The sequence below is a fragment of the Cervus elaphus genome, chromosome 26, assembly GCF_910594005.1.
Source record: "Cervus elaphus chromosome 26, mCerEla1.1, whole genome shotgun sequence".
NCBI lineage: Eukaryota > Metazoa > Chordata > Mammalia > Artiodactyla > Cervidae > Cervus > Cervus elaphus.
Genome location: NC_057840.1, coordinates 20,472,637 through 20,493,189, shown reverse-complemented (window position 1 = coordinate 20,493,189; position 20,553 = coordinate 20,472,637). Strand labels below are relative to the sequence as shown.

General features: G+C 39.1%; 1 protein-coding gene across 8 annotated transcripts in view; it reads left to right on the top strand.

Moving 5' to 3' along the window:
* AHI1 (Abelson helper integration site 1) overlaps positions 1-20,553 on the top strand; it is a 211,748-nt gene that overhangs the window by 41,200 nt on the left and 149,995 nt on the right. For all 8 annotated transcript variants that reach the window (XM_043888069.1, XM_043888072.1, XM_043888070.1 and 5 more), the window contains 5 exons: positions 1,371-1,556; positions 4,596-4,748; positions 9,905-10,037; positions 14,574-14,697; positions 19,497-19,726. In XM_043888069.1, coding sequence (XP_043744004.1) covers positions 1,371-1,556; positions 4,596-4,748; positions 9,905-10,037; positions 14,574-14,697; positions 19,497-19,726 — 826 coding nt within the window. The remainder of the gene's footprint in view (positions 1-1,370; positions 1,557-4,595; positions 4,749-9,904; positions 10,038-14,573; positions 14,698-19,496; positions 19,727-20,553) is intronic.

Below are 20,553 nucleotides of genomic sequence, written 5' to 3'. Positions count from 1 at the left end.
CATACTTATGTGTATAATACCATGCTCTTGAAGCTCTTGATACTTTGGTTTTTCTTGACACTGTTTTTTTCCTGATTTTCTTTATCCTATTCCTTCGGTTTCCTTTGGTTTCCTTCTTGGTCTTCCACCTATCTCTTTAATATCAGTCCTGCTCATGATTTCATCTTTAATCTACTTTTCTTAGACCCACTTTTCCTGTGTATGCTTCAAAATTCAGACATTTCAGCTTGGGTGACCCATAGCTATCTGACTCCGCCAAACTGAACATCCTCCCTAAATCTCTTATATCTTCCCCATCTGCTACCTCGTTTGGTAGCACCACCATCTGCCCAGTCTCCCAGGCTTACAGCCTTAAAGCTGCCCTATCTGTTTTGGTCGCTACAAGTCATATGTAGCTGTTTGAATTCAAATTAATGAGCTGAAATTAAATGTAATTAAAATTGATTTCCATAGTTGCACTAGCCCCACTTCAAGTACTCGGCAGCCATAAGTGACTGGGGACACTGTATTGCATGGCCCAAGCTGAGAGCATGCCCGTCATCACAGAAAGTTCTACGTTAAGCATCTTTCTTGGCTCTCCCCCGTTTACTTACCAAGTCGCACGATCAGCAGCAGTTATTAAATGTTCCCTGTACCCTGTCCCTTCCTACTCTAGTTTTCCACTTCCATGTTCTGCCTGAACTGCTGCAGAAGCTCTCAACTGTCTCTACTAATTTGTAAAGGACACAAAGGTTAACAGAGGTATTTTCTACTTAACAGTCACAGTCTAGTGAAAGAGAACCTAATTTTGAATTGGTGAGATAATTTTTCTCCTAAGGGTGTCCACTTATTTAGCTTAAACATATGTTGTCTTAATAGTTTCTTAAATTGAATAGACCTTTTTAAGAAGGTGGACCAAAACATTTTGAAAACATAATATGGAGCTCTCTTTTAGAATAATTTTGACTTTTTGGAAGTTTAACCATGAAATTTTATCAGTTAAAATACTGATGTTGAACAAATGGGAAATTTGTTTCTGTGTTTAAATAATATGCATTTTAATCTTTGTTGGTATTATTACAGACAGATGTGTGTTGATCACTTTATTTGTACAAGGTAACACCTGCCACAATAATGTTAATGCTTTACCAATGGTCTGAAGTTGTATAGAGGAAAAGATAGCTCTTAGGATGTCACTTGGGTTACCTCGTCAAAATGACCTGAAACTGTGCTTAACCGACTGTGTCAGTGTTCTTTTCTTTTCTTTACAAATATGAGGAATTTCAGCATGCCATATTAATCTTTTTAAAATGAATTTTTGACTGTCTACTGTTGCTTTATTGGGCATCTTTTCAATGAAGGTAACATTTCATTTGAATTCTCATTTTAAGCTTATAGGAGCCAATGGAAATGTAAACATCAATTCAAAACTTCGCTTGCAACTGTATTACCCACCTACTAAGCCTCGATCCCAGTCAAATGTCGTTGAGGTTTTTGAGTGGTGGTCAAAATGTCCAAGAAATCATTATCCATCAACATTGTATGTAACTGTAAGAGGATTGAAAGTTCCAGAATGTGTAAGTTAATAGCACATGCAAAAAATATATCTTCTGTTGTTGAGATTAAAGGGTGGGGGTGATGGTTTCTATTTCTATACAGATAAAAACTTTAGAATTATTTTAATAGATGTCTGAAATAGAAAGGAAACTTCAGAGATTATATATTAAGCCTATAATAGCTGATACTTAAAAGACATTTTAATGAATTTTAAGTCCTAAATATAGATTTTAATTTTAAGAATTTAAAAAAAAATAATGCTGATCTTTAAATATTAAAGATAAAAGAATGACTTATTGTGTGGTGGTGGTTTAGTCACTAAGTCGTGTCTGACTCTTGTGACCCCATGGACTGTAGCCCACCAGGCACCTCTGTCCATGGGGTTCTCCAGGCAACAGTACTGGAGTGGGTTGCCATTTCCTTCTCCAGGGGATCTTCCCAACCCAGGAATCGAACCCGGGTCTCCTGCATTGCAGGCAGATGACTGCAATGTGGAAATTGACAAATAGGACCAGACAGTAAATAGTTTAGGCTTTGCAGGCTATGCAGTCTCTGTTGCAGCCTCTCACCCTTTCCTTGGTAAGGTGAAAGTAGCTACATACACATATGTAGATGATAACTAAACAGATGGTTTTGGATGTGTTTGAATAAAACTTTATTTGCAAAAATGTCATTGGCTATATTTAGACCACAGCTTGCAGACCCATGAATTATAGACACATTTTTTACACTATTATTCAAATAATCAACAAGTAATATTTCTACTTCTGTTGTATATAGATTAAAATTATGACTATCTTAGCAAACATTTGTCCTAAAATGAGGTGAAACTTTTGCTTTTGTCTCATTGCCACAAAACATTTCAGGCCATTCTGCATATTCTGTATTGATATTGTAAACTGTGACCACAGTGTTGGTTTTCATTGGTTTGAATGGAATTAAATCTATTTTAAGAAATGAAGGATTTAAATAAACAAATGGGACCCAATTAAACTTAAAAGCTTATGCACAACAAAGGAAACTATAAGCAAAGTGAAAAGACAGCGCTTAGATTGGGAGAAAATAATAGCAAACGAAGCAACAGACAAAGAATTAATCTCAAAAATATACAAACAACTCCTGCAGCTCAATTCCAGAAAAATAAATGACCCAATCAAAAAATGGGCCAAAGAACTAAACAGACATTTCTCCAAAGAAGACATACAGATGGCTAACAAACACATGAAAAGATGCTCCACATCACTCATTATCAGAGAAATGCAAATCAAAACCACAATGAGGTACCATTACACGCCAGTCAGGATGGCTGCTATCCAAAAGTCTACAAGCAATAAATGCTGGAGAGGGTGTGGAGAAAAGGGAACCCTCTTACACTGTTGGTGGGACTGCAAACTAGTACAGCCACCATGGAGAACAGTGTGGAGATTTCTTAAACTGGAAATAGACCTGCCATATGACCCAGCAATCCCACTTCTGGGCATACACACCGAGGAAACCAGATCTGAAAGAGACATGTGCACCCCAATGTTCATCGCAGCACTGTTTATAATAGCCAGGACATGGAAGCAACCTAGATGCCCATCAGCAGACGAATGGATAAGGAAGCTGTGGTACATATACACCGTGGAATATTACTCAGCTATTAAAAAGAATTCATTTGAATCAGTTCTAATGAGATGGATGAAACTGAAGCCCATCATACAGAGTGAAGTAAGCCAGAAAGATAAAGAACATTACAGCATACTAACACATATATATGGAATTTAGAAAGATGGTAACAATAACCCTATATGCAGAACAGAAAAAGAGACACAGATGTATAGAACAGACTTTTGGACTCTGTGGGAGAAGGCCAGGGGGGGATGTTTCGAGAGAACAGCATCGAAACATGTATGTTATCTAGGGTGAAACAGATCACCAGCCCAGGCGGGATGCATGAGACAAGTGCTCGGGCCTGGTGCACTGGGAAGACCCAGAGGGATCGGGTGGAGAGGGATGTGGGAGGGGGGATCGGGATGGGGAACACATGTAAATCCATGGCTGATTCATGTCAATGTACGACAAAAACCACTACAATATTGTAAAGTAATTAGCCTCCAACTAATAAAAATAAATGGAAAAAATAAAAAAATTAAAAAAGAAATGGAGGATTTAAAAACATCAGGTCTTTATGTTGTGATCTTAAAGCAGAGATGCCATAGTACAATGCCAGAGCCATAATATACCATCTGGCAGGTATTGGTGAAGAGGCAGAAACAAAGGGACAGAGTAACTAAAACTATTTCATTGGAGTTCTGTTTTATCCTTTCCTTGTTTTAAGGCTTTTGGATTTAGGACTGTAATTTCAAGCAACTGACATTTTATTTAAAGTGATAGTGAAAGTTGCTTCAGTTCAGTTCAGTCGCTCAGTCGTGTCCAACTCTTTGCGACCCCATGAACCGCAGCATACCAGGCCTCCCTGTCCATCACCAACTCCCAGAGTCCACCTAAACCCATGTTCATTGAGTCGGTGATGTCATCCAACCATCTTATCCCCTGTCGTCCTCTTCTCCTTCTGCCTCCCAATCTTTCCCAGCATCAGGGTTAGTTATGTCCAGCTCTTTGGGAACCCATGGACTATACAGCCCATGGAATTCTCCAGGCCAGAGTACTGGAGTGGGTAGACCTTCCCTCCTCCAGGGGATATTCCCAACCCAGGGGTCAAACCCAGGTCTCCCCTGTTGCAGGTAGATTCTTTACCAGCTGAGCCACAAGGGAAGCCCAAGAATACTGGAGTGGGTAGCCTATCCCTTCTGCAGCAGACCTTCCCAACCCAAGAATCAAACCAGGGTCTCCTGCATTGCAGGCGGATTCTTTACCAACTGAGCTATTAGAGAAGTCCATTCATTTTATTTTATTTAAATAGTGTACAAATAAAAGTAGAATTTTTTTTCTGGATTACATTTTGAAACATTTTCATAGTATACTGTTTATTTCAATATTTTCAAAGTCATATATGCTAGAAAAGAGAAAAAGATTAACATGATACATACATTTTCTCATTTTCTGTACGTACTTAGGTAAAGCCATCTTACCGTTCTATGATGGCTCTTCAGGAAGAAAAGGGGAAACCAGTGTACCGTGAGCGACACCATGAGCCAAGTTCAGTGGACACAGAGCCTGGATTAGAAGATTCAAAGGAAGTGGTGAAGTGGAAACGGTTGCCTGGGCAGGTGAAGTGTTCACTGACACTGGATTCATTTAGATATTTATTTTAAAATGCGCCATCAGCTCCTAGGGTAACTAGCTTGCTACTTAAAACTTTCAGGTTATCCTTGTTTTTAGCTATGATCTTGTCTGCCTATTAATTCATTTGGTAAATAATAATAGAGTGCCTATCGTGTGCATACAGATATTATCTTAACTTCTTTGGGGATATGGAGAGTTTTATTTGTTTGCCAGAGCTGCCATAAGAAAGATCACAGACAGGTTGGCCTAATCAATAGAAATTTGTTTTCTCATAATTCTGGAGGCTGTAAGTCCCAGATTAAGGGTTGCAAGGCTGGTTTGTGCTGAGGCCTTTCCCCTCAGCTGGCAGATGGCTGCCATCTCCCTGCTTCTTCGTGGCCTTTTCTCTGTGTGGGTATATTGCTGGTGTCTCATCTTCTTGTTAGACTCGGGCTCACCCTAGCAACCTCATTTTAACCTAATCTGCTCTGTAAAGACCTTGTATCCAAATACTGTTACATTCTGAGGTACTGGGTTTAGGGCTTCAAAGTAGGAAGTTGTGGAGACACAGTTCAGCCCATAAATCCACAGTTTTCAGATTCGTGAAATTTTCACAGTCCCTGGCTTCTTCCTGAATCACGTTTTGATAGAGACAGGTATATGTACATCCTTTTACCAGAAGTTGAGCAGTATTTAAGCTTTCACTAAAATTTTTTGTACTTGGCTATCATATTTTGCGGTGGCAAGAAGCATTACTGGTGAAGTTTCGCTAATTTCTTATTTGTTTCCATAAAGAGTGGAGTGGTTCATTTTATAGACTCACTATATACTTAAGAGTAACTGTTTTCCTAGACCTTTTCATGTTCTGTTTTGCATCATATTTAATTTTCTTTTTGAGGCCAATTTTACAGATACATCTTAAGGTCACTTTTAAACACTTTACACATAATAATATGGAGAGAATAATACTTAGACTGTGCCTGTGGGGACCTTTCACATCAGTTGGGAACATGGGAGTTACTGTGCTGTTCACTATCAGGTATGCTGCAAAGAACTCTTCAGGAAATATAGATATAAAAATAATTGTTTAGATGAGCAGTTCTCAAAGTGTGATTCAGGGACTGCTGGGAGTCCTCAGACCTTTCCAAGGGGTCTGTTAAAGTTAGTCTATTTTCAGAATAAGATCATAATAATTCTAATGATTCTGTAATGATTTAATCTGTCTTTTTGACTTTAATTCTCTCACGCTAGAGTTTTCCAGAGGCTAAATGAGATCTGATATCACAAGGCTAAATGATATCTGATATGCAGAAGCAGTTTTGCTTTTATTAAGCAAATCTAGCTACCTGTTATTAAGCCAGAAATGGAAAAGATTTGCAAAAATATAGAACAGTTCCATTTTATGAAATCTTTTGTGAAAAGAAATTATGTTAACATTCAATGGACTTGCTCTGTTATTTTTTAAATGATTAACAAATGGTTTTTTAATTTCTCAGTTTTAATTTCTAATATGATAAATATCTGTAGATATAGCCACATTTGAGGATCCTCAAAAAATTTTTAAGACTGTAAAGCACCCTGAAATGAAAGCAGTTTGAGAATGTCTGATAAGTAAATGGTGATCTGGAGTGAGGGTTCACTCAACAGGTTGCTGGAGGCTGCGACAGACTTTAAAGAGTGGCCAGGTTAAGAGTGAGTGAAGAGGACAGAGGAGAGTATTTCATGTTGGGGCAATGTTATACATAACCGGGGAAGCACCTGTTGTATCCTCAGGCACTCAAAGCTTGGTGGGCGGGAAATCCGAGTTTGTGTAAGAGGTCAAGTGGTGGTGATAGAGTAGGCCCACATTCTGAGGTGGCTCAAACGGTGGGTAGCCTAATATTTGATTGTGTGGGACTGAGGAAAAGTGGGAGGTTTCAGGTGAGAAGGAAGTGTGATAACAGTTGTCTTTTAGCACAGATTAACAGTTTGTCCCAATGCTGACAATGGCGTGTAGTGGATCTTGAAGTAGGATACCTCAGAAGGAGAGGAAGGTGGCCATTGCAGTCACTGATGTTTGAGGTGAGAGGGGTCCGACCTTGGGGATGAGGAAGGTGGCCATTGCAGTCACTGAGGTGTGAGGTGAGAGGGGTCCGACCTTGGGGATGAGGAAGGTGGCCATTGCAGTCACTGAGGTGTGAGGTGAGAGGGGTCCGACCTTGGGGATGAGGAAGGTGGCCATTGCAGTCACTGAGGTGTGAGGTGAGAGGGGTCCGACCTTGGGGATGAGGAAGGTGGCCATTGCAGTCACTGAGGTGTGAGGTGAGAGGGGTCCGACCTTGGGGATGAGGAAGGTGGCCATTGCAGTCACTGAGGTGTGAGGTGAGAGGGGCCCGACCTTGGGGATGAGGAAAGTGGCCATTGCAGTCACTGAGGTGTGAGGTGAGAGGGGTCTGACCTTGGGGATGAGGAACGTGGCCATTGCAGTCACTGAGGTGTGAGGTGAGAGGGGTCCGACCTTGGGGATGAGGAACGTGGCCATTGCAGTCACTGAGGTGTGAGGTGGTGAGAGGGGCCCAACCTTGGGGATGAGGAAAGTGGCCATTGCAGTCACTGAGATGTGAGATGAGAGGGGTCTGACCTTGGGGATGAGGAAGGTGGCCATTGCAGTCACTGAGGTGTGAGGTGAGAGGGGTCCGACCTTGGGGATGAGGAACGTGGCCATTGCAGTCACTGAGGTGTGAGGTGAGAGGGGCCCAACCTTGGGGATGAGGAAAGTGGCCATTGCAGTCACTGAGGTGTGAGGTGAGAGGGGTCCGACCTTGGGGATGAGGAAGGTGGCCATTGCAGTCACTGATGTTTGAGGTGAGAGGGGTCTGACCTTGGGGATGAGGAAGGTGGCCATTGCAGTCACTGAGATGTGAGATGAGAGGGGTCCGACCTTGGGGATGAGGAAGGTGGCCATTGCAGTCACTGAGATGTGAGATGAGAGGGGTCTGACCTTGGGGATGAGGAAGGTGGCCATTGCAGTCACTGAGGTGTGAGGTGAGAGGGGTCCGACCTTGGGGATGAGGAAGGTGGCCATTGCAGTCACTGAGATGTGAGATGAGAGGGGTCTGACCTTGGGGATGAGGAAGGTGGCCATTGCAGTCACTGAGGTGTGAGGTGAGAGGGGTCCGACCTTGGGGATGAGGAACGTGGCCATTGCAGTCACTGAGGTGTGAGGTGAGAGGGGTCCGACCTTGGGGATGAGGAACGTGGCCATTGCAGTCACTGAGGTGTGAGGTGAGAGGGGCCCGACCTTGGGGATGAGGAAAGTGGCCATTGCAGTCACTGAGGTGTGAGGTGAGAGGGGTCTGACCTTGGGGATGAGGAAGGTGGCCATTGCAGTCACTGAGGTGTGAGGTGAGAGGGGCCCAACCTTGGGGATGAGGAAGGTGGCCATTGCAGTCACTGAGGTGTGAGGTGAGAGGGGTCTGACCTTGGGGATGAGGAAGGTGGCCATTGCAGTCACTGAGGTGTGAGGTGAGAGGGGCCCAACCTTGGGGTGTTGGTGGCAAAAGTGAGGAACGAGAATACGAAAGAAGGAAGGACCTAGTGTGACTGAGTGACTGACAAAGTAGTAAAGAAGTGGAGAGTTGAGGACGTTGAGGCCCTTTGCTGCTGTTATTAAATGTCCATCAGGTGCCTCTTCTGAGTATAGCGTCTTATTCTGGGAATGCAAGTGAAATGATGGTGCTTTTAGTGTTTTGGCTTTAGTGATGAGGCACAGTTTTCCTTAACTACACCTCCTCCTCTAAGAGCAGCAGCAAGTGATTATGAAACCTGCTAACTTTTCCTTCAACTTTTGACCTCTTTTTATCTCCCTTTTCTAATCATCTAAATCATCTGGCTGGAAAGCTGGTATCTGGTACATTATTGACACCTAATAGATGTCTGTTGAATTTTTCACCTTTCAAGTAGCTGCTCACAATTCTGCCTCTTCATATTGCTGCTAAATTGTGATGCTACTTGTGAGAACCTGGTTCCCATCTAGAAAGCAGGTCCTTGAGTCAGTAGTCTTTGACTGAGCTGGGCTTAACCCTCTGAATAATACTTACTAGCTTTATATGGTACTGGTAGTTACTCACAGGTTCGCTGTGATGAACACGTGTGTGTGCTCAGTTGCTCAGTAGCGTTTGACCCTTTGCCATCCCATGGACTGTAGCCCGCCACATTTCTCTGTCCATGGGATTTTCCAAGAATACTGGAGTGGGAAGCCATGTCCTAACTCCAGGCCATCTTCCCAACCCAGGGATTAAACCCGCGTCTCCTGTGTCTGCTGCACTGGGAGGCAGATTCTTTATCACTGAGCCACCTGGGAAGCTCATGATGAATATATGAAAAGATACTTGTAATAAAAGTACCACATTCATGGCATATCATAAGGGCCAAATATACATTTTGAATAATAAGAAAGAAACACAGGAACTAAGGCTCACCGAAGTTTGAAATAGGTAGAATTAGGACAAATAAAAGCAAGTAGTATTTTCTACAATAGCTATTAATACACAATAAGTTTTGGTTTCATCTGGTAATAATGAATGAAAACATAAAAATGATGAAGGAATTTTAATAAAAATAGTGAGTGAGAAATCAATAGGAAGTGATTGATTTACTCCAAAAATACATTTTGGAAGGCTTTACAAATGATGGTTATTTAAGAGAAAAAAGAAAGGATGAATATTTATACATCCTGGACTTCAGCTGGGTCTATATGGCATCTGTAGACTCAGGACAAGTTTATGGTTCCACAAAAATCACTTATTAGTTGCTGTCATGAAAGAAGGGTGTGACACACATTCCCTTTTGTGGCTATATGAAAATAATCTGGTAGTGATAGCTTTAGGAGTATCAGATCTTGAAATTTTGTGTTCACCTTTTGGGTGAATAGTGCTAGTTAGGCATGGGTATAAATTCACTCAATTTTATGGAGAATTGAAACTGATTGTCTGCTTTGAAAGTGAAGTAATTTACTTTGGTTTTCCATCATTCTGCTTACTTGCCTTCTTCCTCCTCTGCCTCACAGTAAAGGGACCTTTTAAAAAACCAGAAACTGCACCAGCTACAATAATTGAAGTTGCCAACTAGCTTTCCTATTTAATGTTTGTTCATCTGTATTCATAAAGTGTATGTTTTGCAGGCCTGCCGTATCCCAAACAAGCACCTCTTCTCACTAAATGCAGGAGAGCGAGGATGCTTTTGTCTTGCTTTCTCCCACAATGGAAGAATATTAGCAGCAGCCTGTGCCAGCCGGGATGGGTATCCCATTATTTGTGAGTAATGATCCTATCTGTTTAGTCTAATATTAGACTATGAGAGGATTTTTTTTGTTTTTTAAAATTCATTGAAATTTTAATTTGTCATCCACCCATGCTACTGAATTAAAATAGATTTCCTCAATTAAAGTCACAATTCTTTTTTAATAATTTACACTATACAGTATATGTCCAGGAATAAAAATGAGAATGATCAAATGAAGGATGATAAATTTTTTAAAGTATTCAAGAGGTACTCTTTGTGTATTTTCTATTTTAAGTATAGAAAATTTGCAGCATATAGGATTAGTAAATCTCTTGAGGAATTTTAGTCCAATTTTAGTCCTTTGATAATAGTGAGAATTTGATTAAGAAAGCCCTCAAATTTGTTATGTGGTAAGACAGTAGAAATTGGCTCAGGAATACCTAGATGAAGAATTTTAATTACAGTAGATCAGCAGAGAGGCCAAAGACCTACTCTTAAAGTACCTTTAACAAATGGAGAAACCGCGTTGACAAGTTATTTCTGTAACATTAGAGATATTTTTTCAGTGGCCATTCATGCTCTTCTAGTCATAGAGGCATGAAATACTTTCTCTTCTTGTTTAATGGTGAAAACCAGCTCATCTCATCAGGAAGTAGCCAGCTCTTCACAGACGTCTGCCCCGAGCACTGACATTGAGTTTTCCTCAGCTTCACAGTTTATTATTCCGGAGCTGATTGGCTGTTTTTTTCCGCAGGGACTCATAATTGGCTTGATTATCAGCTATTAAGTAAATATGAAATAATGTTAGCTTTAGATGTACAAAGTTACCATGTAGTTTGATTATGACTATGCTATTTTGCTGTTGTTAACATTCACTTAAAGCTATGCATTGGGGGAAAAAAAGATTCTTAAGAAAACATACCCCCAGAGTATTAATAGTGATTTTTTTTTTCACTATGCACTGGGCAGTGAAAGAATTATTTTCATTCTAATGTGTATGTTTTTAACATTTCCGGGATAAATATGTGTTACTTCATGCTTTAAGAAAAACTTGAATTTAGATATACTTACAGCTTGAATCTAAAAATATTTTTTAAAAAAGAAGAATCTTTGTCTTTGGTTTTTGATTATGATGTATCTGCTTGGAATGCGTTCAGCTCGTAGGATGTGCAGATTAATGTTTTTCACAAATTTGGGAGGTTTTTCATCTTTATTTCTTCAAATGTTATTTCTGTCCCTTTCTATTTCTTCTCTTCTTCTGAGACCCCCATCAGTTCTGTGTTGGTGCACTTGATGGTTATGCAACAGGTCTCTGCACCTTTATTCATTTTCCTTCATTTTTTTCTTTCTGCACCTCTAACTACATAATCTTAATTGAACTGTCTTCAAGTTTAGTGATTATTCTGACAGTTCATATCTGCTGTTGAGCCCCTCTAGTGAATTGTTTATTTCAGTCATTGTACTTTTCAACTCTAGAATTTCTACTTGGTCTTTTTTTATAACTTCTATCTATTAATTGCTAAGAAATAATTCTCACACCTTTGTTCTTCAGATGTGGTTTTCTTTAGTTCTTTGTACATACTTTTAAGAAAGGATTTAACTAGGAAACCAGTGTGATTGACAGTTCCTGTTGACTGCTTTTTTTCCTGTTTGTGGCTGTACTTTCCTGTTTTGTGTGTGTGTGTGTCTCCCTTGAACACTGAATATTTTAAATATAACAGTGTGGCAACTCTGGAAATCAGATTCCCTTACTTACCCACCTCCATCTGCCCAGCTGGGATCTGTTGTTGTTGTTATCTGTATAGTTATTTTCCTAGTCTTTATTCCTTGTGAGGTGCTACCCCTGGAGTTTTTGCCTTGCTAGCTTGGTGGTCAGCTGATGGTTAGAGAGGGATTTTTAAATATCCTTGAGTAAACAGGTTTCCCTGTCAGTGGTGAAGGGCTGTGTGTGTGTGTGTGTGTGTGTGTGCGTGCGTGCATCTGTGTGTGTTGGGATAGGTTTCCAGTGCTAAAGTAGAGAGTTTACAGCTTCGCCTCCGCCTTCACTTCCTGTTTGCACAGATCTTCCCCAGGGCAGTCCCAGTAAGATACAAGGCCGTTCAGGTCTGTCTTGCACAAGTGTGTGCATGGCCTTTCATGTGTACATGTTCTTCTCAGTTCCCTGGAATATACTGGAGCTTTTCAAAGTACCCTGTGGACATCTCATTCCCAGTATTTCCTTTTGAGTTCTTTGGCTAGTCTCTGCTTAGCTCTACCTGGTATCACTGCCTCAGAGGGCCACACTATGGATTATTTTATGCCCCCCAGGGTTAGGACTGTTCGCCCAGAGCAGGCTGAGAACCAGGTCAGGTAAAGCCAGGCCCTGAGAATGGAGCCTTGCAGGAAGCTGCCCAACTATCCCACAGTTTTGTCTTGGGGATGGGCTTTGGAGGTCCTTAGGCCTCTTCTGCCCCATCTCATAGACGCGAGGCTGCTGTTCTTTGCAATTTCGAGGCTGTTGGTTTTCAGGGCGACTCTGGAGCTTGGGAGAGGAGAATGGGAACAGGACAACTTAAAACACCACAGAGCTCACTGTTGTTGCCAATATTCATACTTTTTTTTTTTTTTTTAAATGTTCCATGATATTTTAATTCTATTTATATGGGATTCTATTATTCAATTTTTTTTTTTCATTGATATGAATCAGCCATAGATTTACACGTATTCCCCATCCCGATCCCCCCTCCCACCTCCCTCTCCACCCGATTCCTCTGGGTCTTCCCAGTGCACCAGGCCCGAGCACTTGTCTCATGCATCCCACCTGGGCTGGTGATCTGTTTCACCATAGATAGTATACATGTTGTTCTTTTGAAATATCCCACCCTCACCTTCTCCCACAGAGTTCAAAAGTCTGTTCTGTATTTCTGTGTCTCTTTTTCTGTTTTGCATATAGGGTTATCGTTACCATCTTTCTAAATTCCATATATATGTGTTAGTATGCTGTAATGTTCTTTATCTTTCTGGCTTACTTCACTCTGTATGATGGGCTTCAGTTTCATCCATCTCATTAGGACTGATTCAAATGAATTCTTTTTAACAGCTGAGTAATATTCCATGGTGTATATGTACCACAGCTTCCTTATCCATTCGTCTGCTGATGGGCATCTAGGTTGCTTCCATGTCCTGGCTATTATAAACAGTGCTGCGATGAACATTGGGGTGCACGTGTCTCTTTCAGATCTGGTTTCCTCAGTGTGTATGCCCAGAAGTGGGATTGCTGGGTCATATGGCAGGTCTATTTCCAGTTTTTTAAGAAATCTCCACACTGTTTTCCATAGCGGCTGTACTAGTTTGCATTCCCACCAACAGTGTAAGAGGGTTCCCTTTTCTCCACACCCTCTCCAGCATTTATTGCTTGTAGACTTTTGGATAGCAGCCATCCTGACTGGCGAGTAATGGTACCTCATTGTGGTTTTGATTTGCATTTCTCTAATAATGAGTGATGTTGAGCATCTTTTCATGTGTTTGTTAGCCATCTGTATGTCTTCTTTGGAGAAATGTCTGTTTAGTTCTTTGGCCCATTTTTTGATTGGGTCATTTATTTTTCTGGAATTGAGCTGCAGGAGTTGTTTGTATATTTTTGAGATTAATCCTTTGTCTGTTTCTTCATTTGCTATTATTTTCTCCCAATCTGAGGGCAGTCTTTTCACCTTACTTATAGTTTCCTTTGTAGTGCAAAAGCTTTTCAAGACCCATACGTTTTTCTTTAGTAAAATGTTCCTCAGATTGTTATAAGCCTTTAATTCCCAAAATTTTGAAAAAGCTAATTTTGACAATTTTTGCCAGTGTTCTCGTTGCTTTTGTGGGAGAGCAGATTTTCCAGAGTCTTTATTTTGCTATAGCTGAAGTTCTTCTGTACTTTTTAGTATTTTAAACAGCAGTTGGTTTTACCACTAGGTGGAAGTAGAGACTTGGAAATTGTTGTTCTCTGTTCTTAGAAGGCTTTACTATATACATAGCATAACAATACCACAATGCCTTGTTTATCAGATTAAATCTCTATTAATTCCCCTATCATTTTTAGTATTAGAATTTTTCTCTCACAGTAGCAGGGTTTAATTTTCTCATTGCTTCGAGTAGTTAAATTTTCCTTGAAATTTGATTGATTTTTGGATAAAATAATACTTTATTCATAAAAGCCCAAATTACAGAATCTTTGAAGTGAATTGCAATTTAAAAGTTATCTGTTTAATAAGTTGATTATCAAAGGTTATTAGGATTGCTTTGAAAAGAGATCAGAGGGGTGGGGGTGGGGGAAAATTAAAAAAAAAAAAAAGAAAAGAGATCAGAATAATTGTTAACTGTAGCATATTATAAAATTTTAGGTATTTAAGTTCTTGTATCTAAAGCAATTGAAAACTTACCTTTAAGTAGATTTTGACCTTTTTTCATACTGAAAATGTCTTTGGTGATAATATTCTTACAGACAATGGCTACCTTATGTACAAATTATTATAGATGATGAATTTTTATATTATTCAGTTAAGAAACCTCTGGAAACTTACTAATTTGGGGAATGTTTTCATTAGTGTATGAAATTCCTTCTGGACGTTTCATGAGAGAATTGTGTGGCCACCTCAATATCATTTACGATCTCTGCTGGTCCAGAGACGATCGTTACATTCTCACTGCGTCATCTGACGGCACTGCCAGGTCAGTACACTTCAGAAGCACTTACTGCTCTCTGTGCGTGTTGTTGTTCAGCCACTAAGTTGTGTCCGACTCTTTGAAACCCGTGGACTGCAGCATGCCAGGCTTCCCTGTCACTCAGTATCTCCTGGATACTCCTGGATGCTCAAACTCAAGCCCATTGAGTCAGTGAGGCCATCTAACCATTTCATCCTCTGTGTATGCTGCATGCCCTCCAAGAGAATGTAAATAGAATGTAAAGTGGTATAACTGCTCTTAGGTTTCAATTTTGTCTTTCTTATCAAGGGACTGTCATAAATATGCATCATACAGACTCACTGATTAAATAAGTTATGCAAACTTCTTCCTAAACACATGCTGTTAAATATATTTCATATATATGTATATATATACATACAATGTTTCTAATCCTCACTGTCTTTAAATGGTCATTTTGTACAGTTTTGATTAATACCTTGAAGTTATTAAACAACTGAGATTATTTTTCCTGGAATACAAGCTGTTGATGGCAGGGATTCCACCTGTATTGTTTAGCTGGATCCAGACCAAGACATGGTGCTGCTCAATGCATGATGTAGGGTCAGTAAACGAATATGCATCTTGCATTTTAAGACTGTAACAGATTTTCAAATATTTGCATTTTTCAGAATGTCAGTCTTAAAATAATTTAACCCCTTCCAGTTTAAGAAGTAGCAGTGTTAGTCACTCAGTCATCTCTGACTCTTTGCGACCGCATGGACTGTAGCCCACCAGGCTCCTCTGTGCATGGGATTCTCCAGGTAAGAATACAGGAGTGAGTCACCATGCCCTTCTCCAGGGGAGCTTCCCGACTCAGGAGTCAAACCTGGTCTCCTGCAGCATAGGTAGATTCTTTACTGTCTGAGCCACCGGAGAACTAGGAACCTACTATTAATCCCTCTTAACAACATCCTCAATAACCCATCTGGTTTCTTGTTCTTTCAAGCATAACCATTCTGTCTGACGCCAAGCTATGCTAGAGAAAAAGGCAGAACCTTGGTAAGACCTTAACTATGGATTTGAGAGTCGCAACATCCATAAGTTCTCATCTCTGCCGAGCAATCCTTTTGCTTATGTTTATTTAGCTATTTTTTTCTCATTCCTCTAGCAGCAGATCCAACCAAATCTTACCATGCTTCAAGTTCTTTGCACAATCTTAAGTTCTCTATACAGTCTTCCCACTTTCATTAAATGACTACCTTCAATTTACAGTGTAATTTAACCAGACATGAAATTCCTATATTTCTCTCTGGCTTACCACCTAATATCCATAAATTTGGGCTTCCCAGGTGGTAAAAATCCCACCTGCCAAATGCAAGAGATATAAGGGGTGCAGGTTCAATCCCTGGTTCGGGAAGATCCCCTGAGGAAGGGAATGGCAACTCACTCCAGTATTCTGGCCTGGAAAATCCCATGGACAAAGGAGCCTGGCAGGCCACCAGTCCATAGTGTCATAAAGAGTTGGACATAATTGAAGCGACTTAGCACGCACGTTCATAAATTTACCCTTGTGTATCTCTGTTCATCTCTCTTAACAAAGAGATAGGGGTCCCCAAGATCCTTTATTCAGTGTCTTCTGTGGTTTGGTGTGCTTATCCTGCTCTCTCTCATCTTCCTCAGCTTTGAATCTCACTTGTGTGCTAATAACTTTGAGCTCCTTCTCTTTTTCAAATTCAGCTATTAACACACTTCTGCCTGGATTGCCCAATGGTACCGCAAATCCAAATCTGAAATCACCAAATTTTGTTTTCTGTTTTTAACCTTCATATAGTTTTTGTTTTGTTTTGTTCTTTTTTTTTAAATTTAAATATTTAAAAAAATTTACTATGTTGTATTGGTTTCTACCACACAAATCAGCCATAATTATACATACATCCCCTCCTTCCTTAGCTTCCCTCCCCTCCGCATCCCGTCCCTCCAGGTCATCACAGAGCAGCCGACTGGGCTCCCTGTGCTACAAAGCAACTTAGCAGCTCTGCATCTACACCTGATAGTGTATCTCTGTTGGTGCTACTTGTTCTCCTCTCTCCCTCTCCACCGTGGCCACAAGTCCATTCTCTGCATCTCCAGATTTTTAAGTGCATCTCCTTAAGTGCCTCCCAAGCTGGGAACTCAAAGTAAGACTCATCTTTCTTTTTCTCATCTAAGTAGTTCTGAGCTGTATCAATTCTCCCTCCTAAAAGGCTCCCATTCTGTCACATTTCCTTCTGTCTTCACTGCTGTTGCCTTAATTCAAGCCCTTGTTATCTTTTTGCTTCAACTGTTGCTGCTAAGCTTTGCCAGTGTTCACCCTCTAGCTCCTCCACCCCTGCTATGCAAAAATCCTTTCCAAAACCATCTTTCATAATGTCTTGACTTTAAAAAGTCTTTGACTGGCACTGCCGTTTGAAAAATGTGCTGGTTCCTTAGCATGGCATGACAGGCATGGCCCTCACCGACCTCCCATTTTCTCGTGTGCACTTGCCACAGTACGCTCTGCCTCTTGCACAAACTTCTGAAACGCCCTTAACATCTCATCTTCTTTGGCATCTCCCTGTTACCTTATTGCCTCTTCCTATGCTTCCCGCGCTTCTCCTCCCCTTCCTGCCCAGCTCATTCACCCAACAAACATCTAAGTGCCTGTGCTAAGCCAGGATGGGCTCATAGTCATCACTTAAGACCCAGCTCAGATTTTACCCCCCCCCCTTTTTTTTTAAGATTTTACCATTTTTTGAGGTCAACTTGGATTTCCTCACACAACATATGTTGTATAAAGTATACTTTTTCCTTTGTGTAGCTTTGGAGTTGATCCTCATTTAGGACTGTTTGCATCCTAAAAATACGACTGTGAAGGGTTAACAGTGAAAAGAGAATCACTGTGGCTAGAAATAAAAAAGTAGTGGGATTTTGAAAGAGATAAGGAATGCTTACAGTGAATGAACTAAAGTCAAAAGGGAAAGAACCATAGTTGCTAATGCTCCCAAGTGGTAAGAAGTTGGGTTTTTGTCCAGGTCTTCTGTCTTCCCTTGAGGTCACCATCACCTGTTACTGTTAGCATCCTCTGAGTAACTGTTTCCCACTGGTTAGCTCTCTGCTAAATGGGTTTAATGTAAATCTCTGTCTTTAGTTATCTTCAGTAAAATTTGAGGAAAAAAAAGATCAGCAGCTCCCAATATAATCAGAAAAGCTTGTCCATGTGTAATGGCTCCCAAATATACCAATATGTTCTCACTCCATCCTCTCTTCACAACTACTGTTTTAACTTTGGTATATTCTTTTCTTTCCAGATTCAAATAATTTTTTGTATGTTCATCTAGTCTTTACAGATTTGTGTATAAATGTTCTCTGCTATGATCAGTCTGATTTTTTTTTTTCACAAACCCAGTAATACATTTCTTTTGATCTTAGATTCTACCATTGCTTGCTTGACTAAAGCCGTCACTGATACCAGTTCAGCATTTATATAAAAAGCTTCATTTTTGTGTTAAAATATTGTGTCTATTCGAATTACATTGAGCTCTTTTTACAATACACTTGTCATTTCTTCTCATTATATGGTATTTCAGATTATGCTGCTAAGATTTATTAGCAGGCAACTGAAGTTTTACTTTCAGCATTCCCCTTAATATTCCCTCAAAATTAGTGATATTTTTTCCCCAGTAAGTACTGTATTTCATGTTACATGAGTTCATTGAAAGTTTCATGATGGTAAAAGTGTTTATGCAGTGACACATATGTTTTACTTTTACTTGAAAACATAGTCTTTCACTTCCTTCATTACTAGTTTGGATTCTTAGTAGTTGAAGATCATATCCTGTATTTTTAAGCAGCTGGTGAGAAAGCTTTTAGAATGTTATTCTTGAATAGCAACTGTATTTTTTCTTCTATAGATAATTTTGAAAAAAACTTAATTTGCTTTATTTCTTAGTAATAAAAAGGATAAACTATAAATCCCCATATTAAAAAATAAATTCTTCTAATTCTGATAACCTACGTTTTTAAAAATCGAGTGCTTCACACTCGTAAAGCACCTGTTTGTTCCTAGATTTTGCCTGTTTTTACACATTGACTTGCAGAGTATCTAACCTGATAGTTTAACTCTTAGAGTTTACTTTTGTCAAGACTATAGCAATAGCAATATTATTTTCTTTTAAATCACCTATTATATAAAGGCAGAGATAATGAATATTAAACATAAAGTGAGTACTCAATGTTAGATAATCTATTTCCTATAAAATATTGTAATTATTTTAATGTTATTTTGTTCAAGTACTTATATAGTAATTTGAAAGTGGCTTCTAAGTCTTTGAGATCTTTATGTTAATTATGCTTTGAAATTACAAATAAAAAGTTAATGGAGTACCCTGTTAAGTCCTCAACTGTAAGCACTTTGGAAAAGCAATATACACAACAGAAATGGGAAATCTTTGAAATTTCTTCCTCTATTTTATTTTTTACTTATATTTTATTAAATGCAATATTTTACTGACTATGCATTGTATTTAATCAATGTCAAGAATAGGTTGGTTTAAAAAAAATACATACGCAAGTACAGTTTTTCATTTTGCAGTATAGATTGCAATTAGTAGATGAATTAACATAATGCTTGAAAATAACTATAAGAAATAGCTTTGTCAAAATGTAAAGAAGTCTGGTCATCAAATGTGATCATATTATTTTTATTGTTATAAAATTTACCATTGGTTGTTGTTACTTACTTACTCATTAAGTCCATTGCTTATATTGGTTCTTAGAGAAACGTCTGCCTTTCAGAAGCAATATGTAACATTTTTATCCTTTTCCAGGATATGGAAAAATGAAATAAACAATACAAATACTTTCAGAGTTTTACCTCATCCTTCTTTTGTTTACACGGCTAAATTCCACCCAGCTGTAAGAGAGCTGGTGGTGACAGGATGCTATGATTCTGTCATACGTATATGGAAAGTTGATATAAGAGAGGATCCTGCCATGTTGATCCAACAGTTTGACACTCACAAGAGTTTCATCAACTCTCTCTGTTTTGATATTGAAGGTATGTCTGAAATTATATTCAAATTGAAGGCTAGTTATGTGAAGAAGTTTTTAAAAATTTTGTTTCGCTAGGATAATTATTTCAGCTTGAGAGGGGCTTTATGTATTAGATAAAATTAAATGTGTTTGTGCATATTTAGATTGTTTGTGCAGATCATATGATAGACCTGGTCATAAATTTGGTGCTGCAGTAGTTGTTAGTTAATTTTAAAGTCAGTACATTTCTAAACATTTTGATTCAACTAATCTTTGCTGTAACAGCCAGTCCTGTTCCAAATTTCTGAATATATTTCATTGGATTGGTGATTGTTCCCTTAGTAGGTTTCTTAAAGGACCCTTTTCTGTAAATGGCAAAATTGAGGAAGATGGGGGAAAGATCCCAGAACAATGTTGAAAATATGTATTTTAAATTTGACAACAAGATTTTTTTAAGTACATAAACATATGTTTATGGAAGGGAAATTTGTAGTTATTTAAGGTTTAATCTTAGAATATGAGTATTATAAATGGTGTTTTAAGGATATAAAATATAATTATTTTATCAGCTGAAAGACTAAAATTTGTTGTATCTGTTAGTAACCTTTTCTATTATTTCAGACACTAGGTTTGTATAGCTGTAATTAATTAGTATGGGATCATAGCAAAATAATAATATTTCTAATGTACTCAGTTCGACCATAAGGATGTTTATAAGTAGGAATCCCTTCAGGAAAGGTCAACCAAGGATAGAAAGGCATCTGAAAACTCTGTCATAGAAGAAGTAGCTCAGATTATAAAAGGGAGATGAATAATTTCTTCAGGTATTTGGTTAAGGTGTGAAAAAAGTTA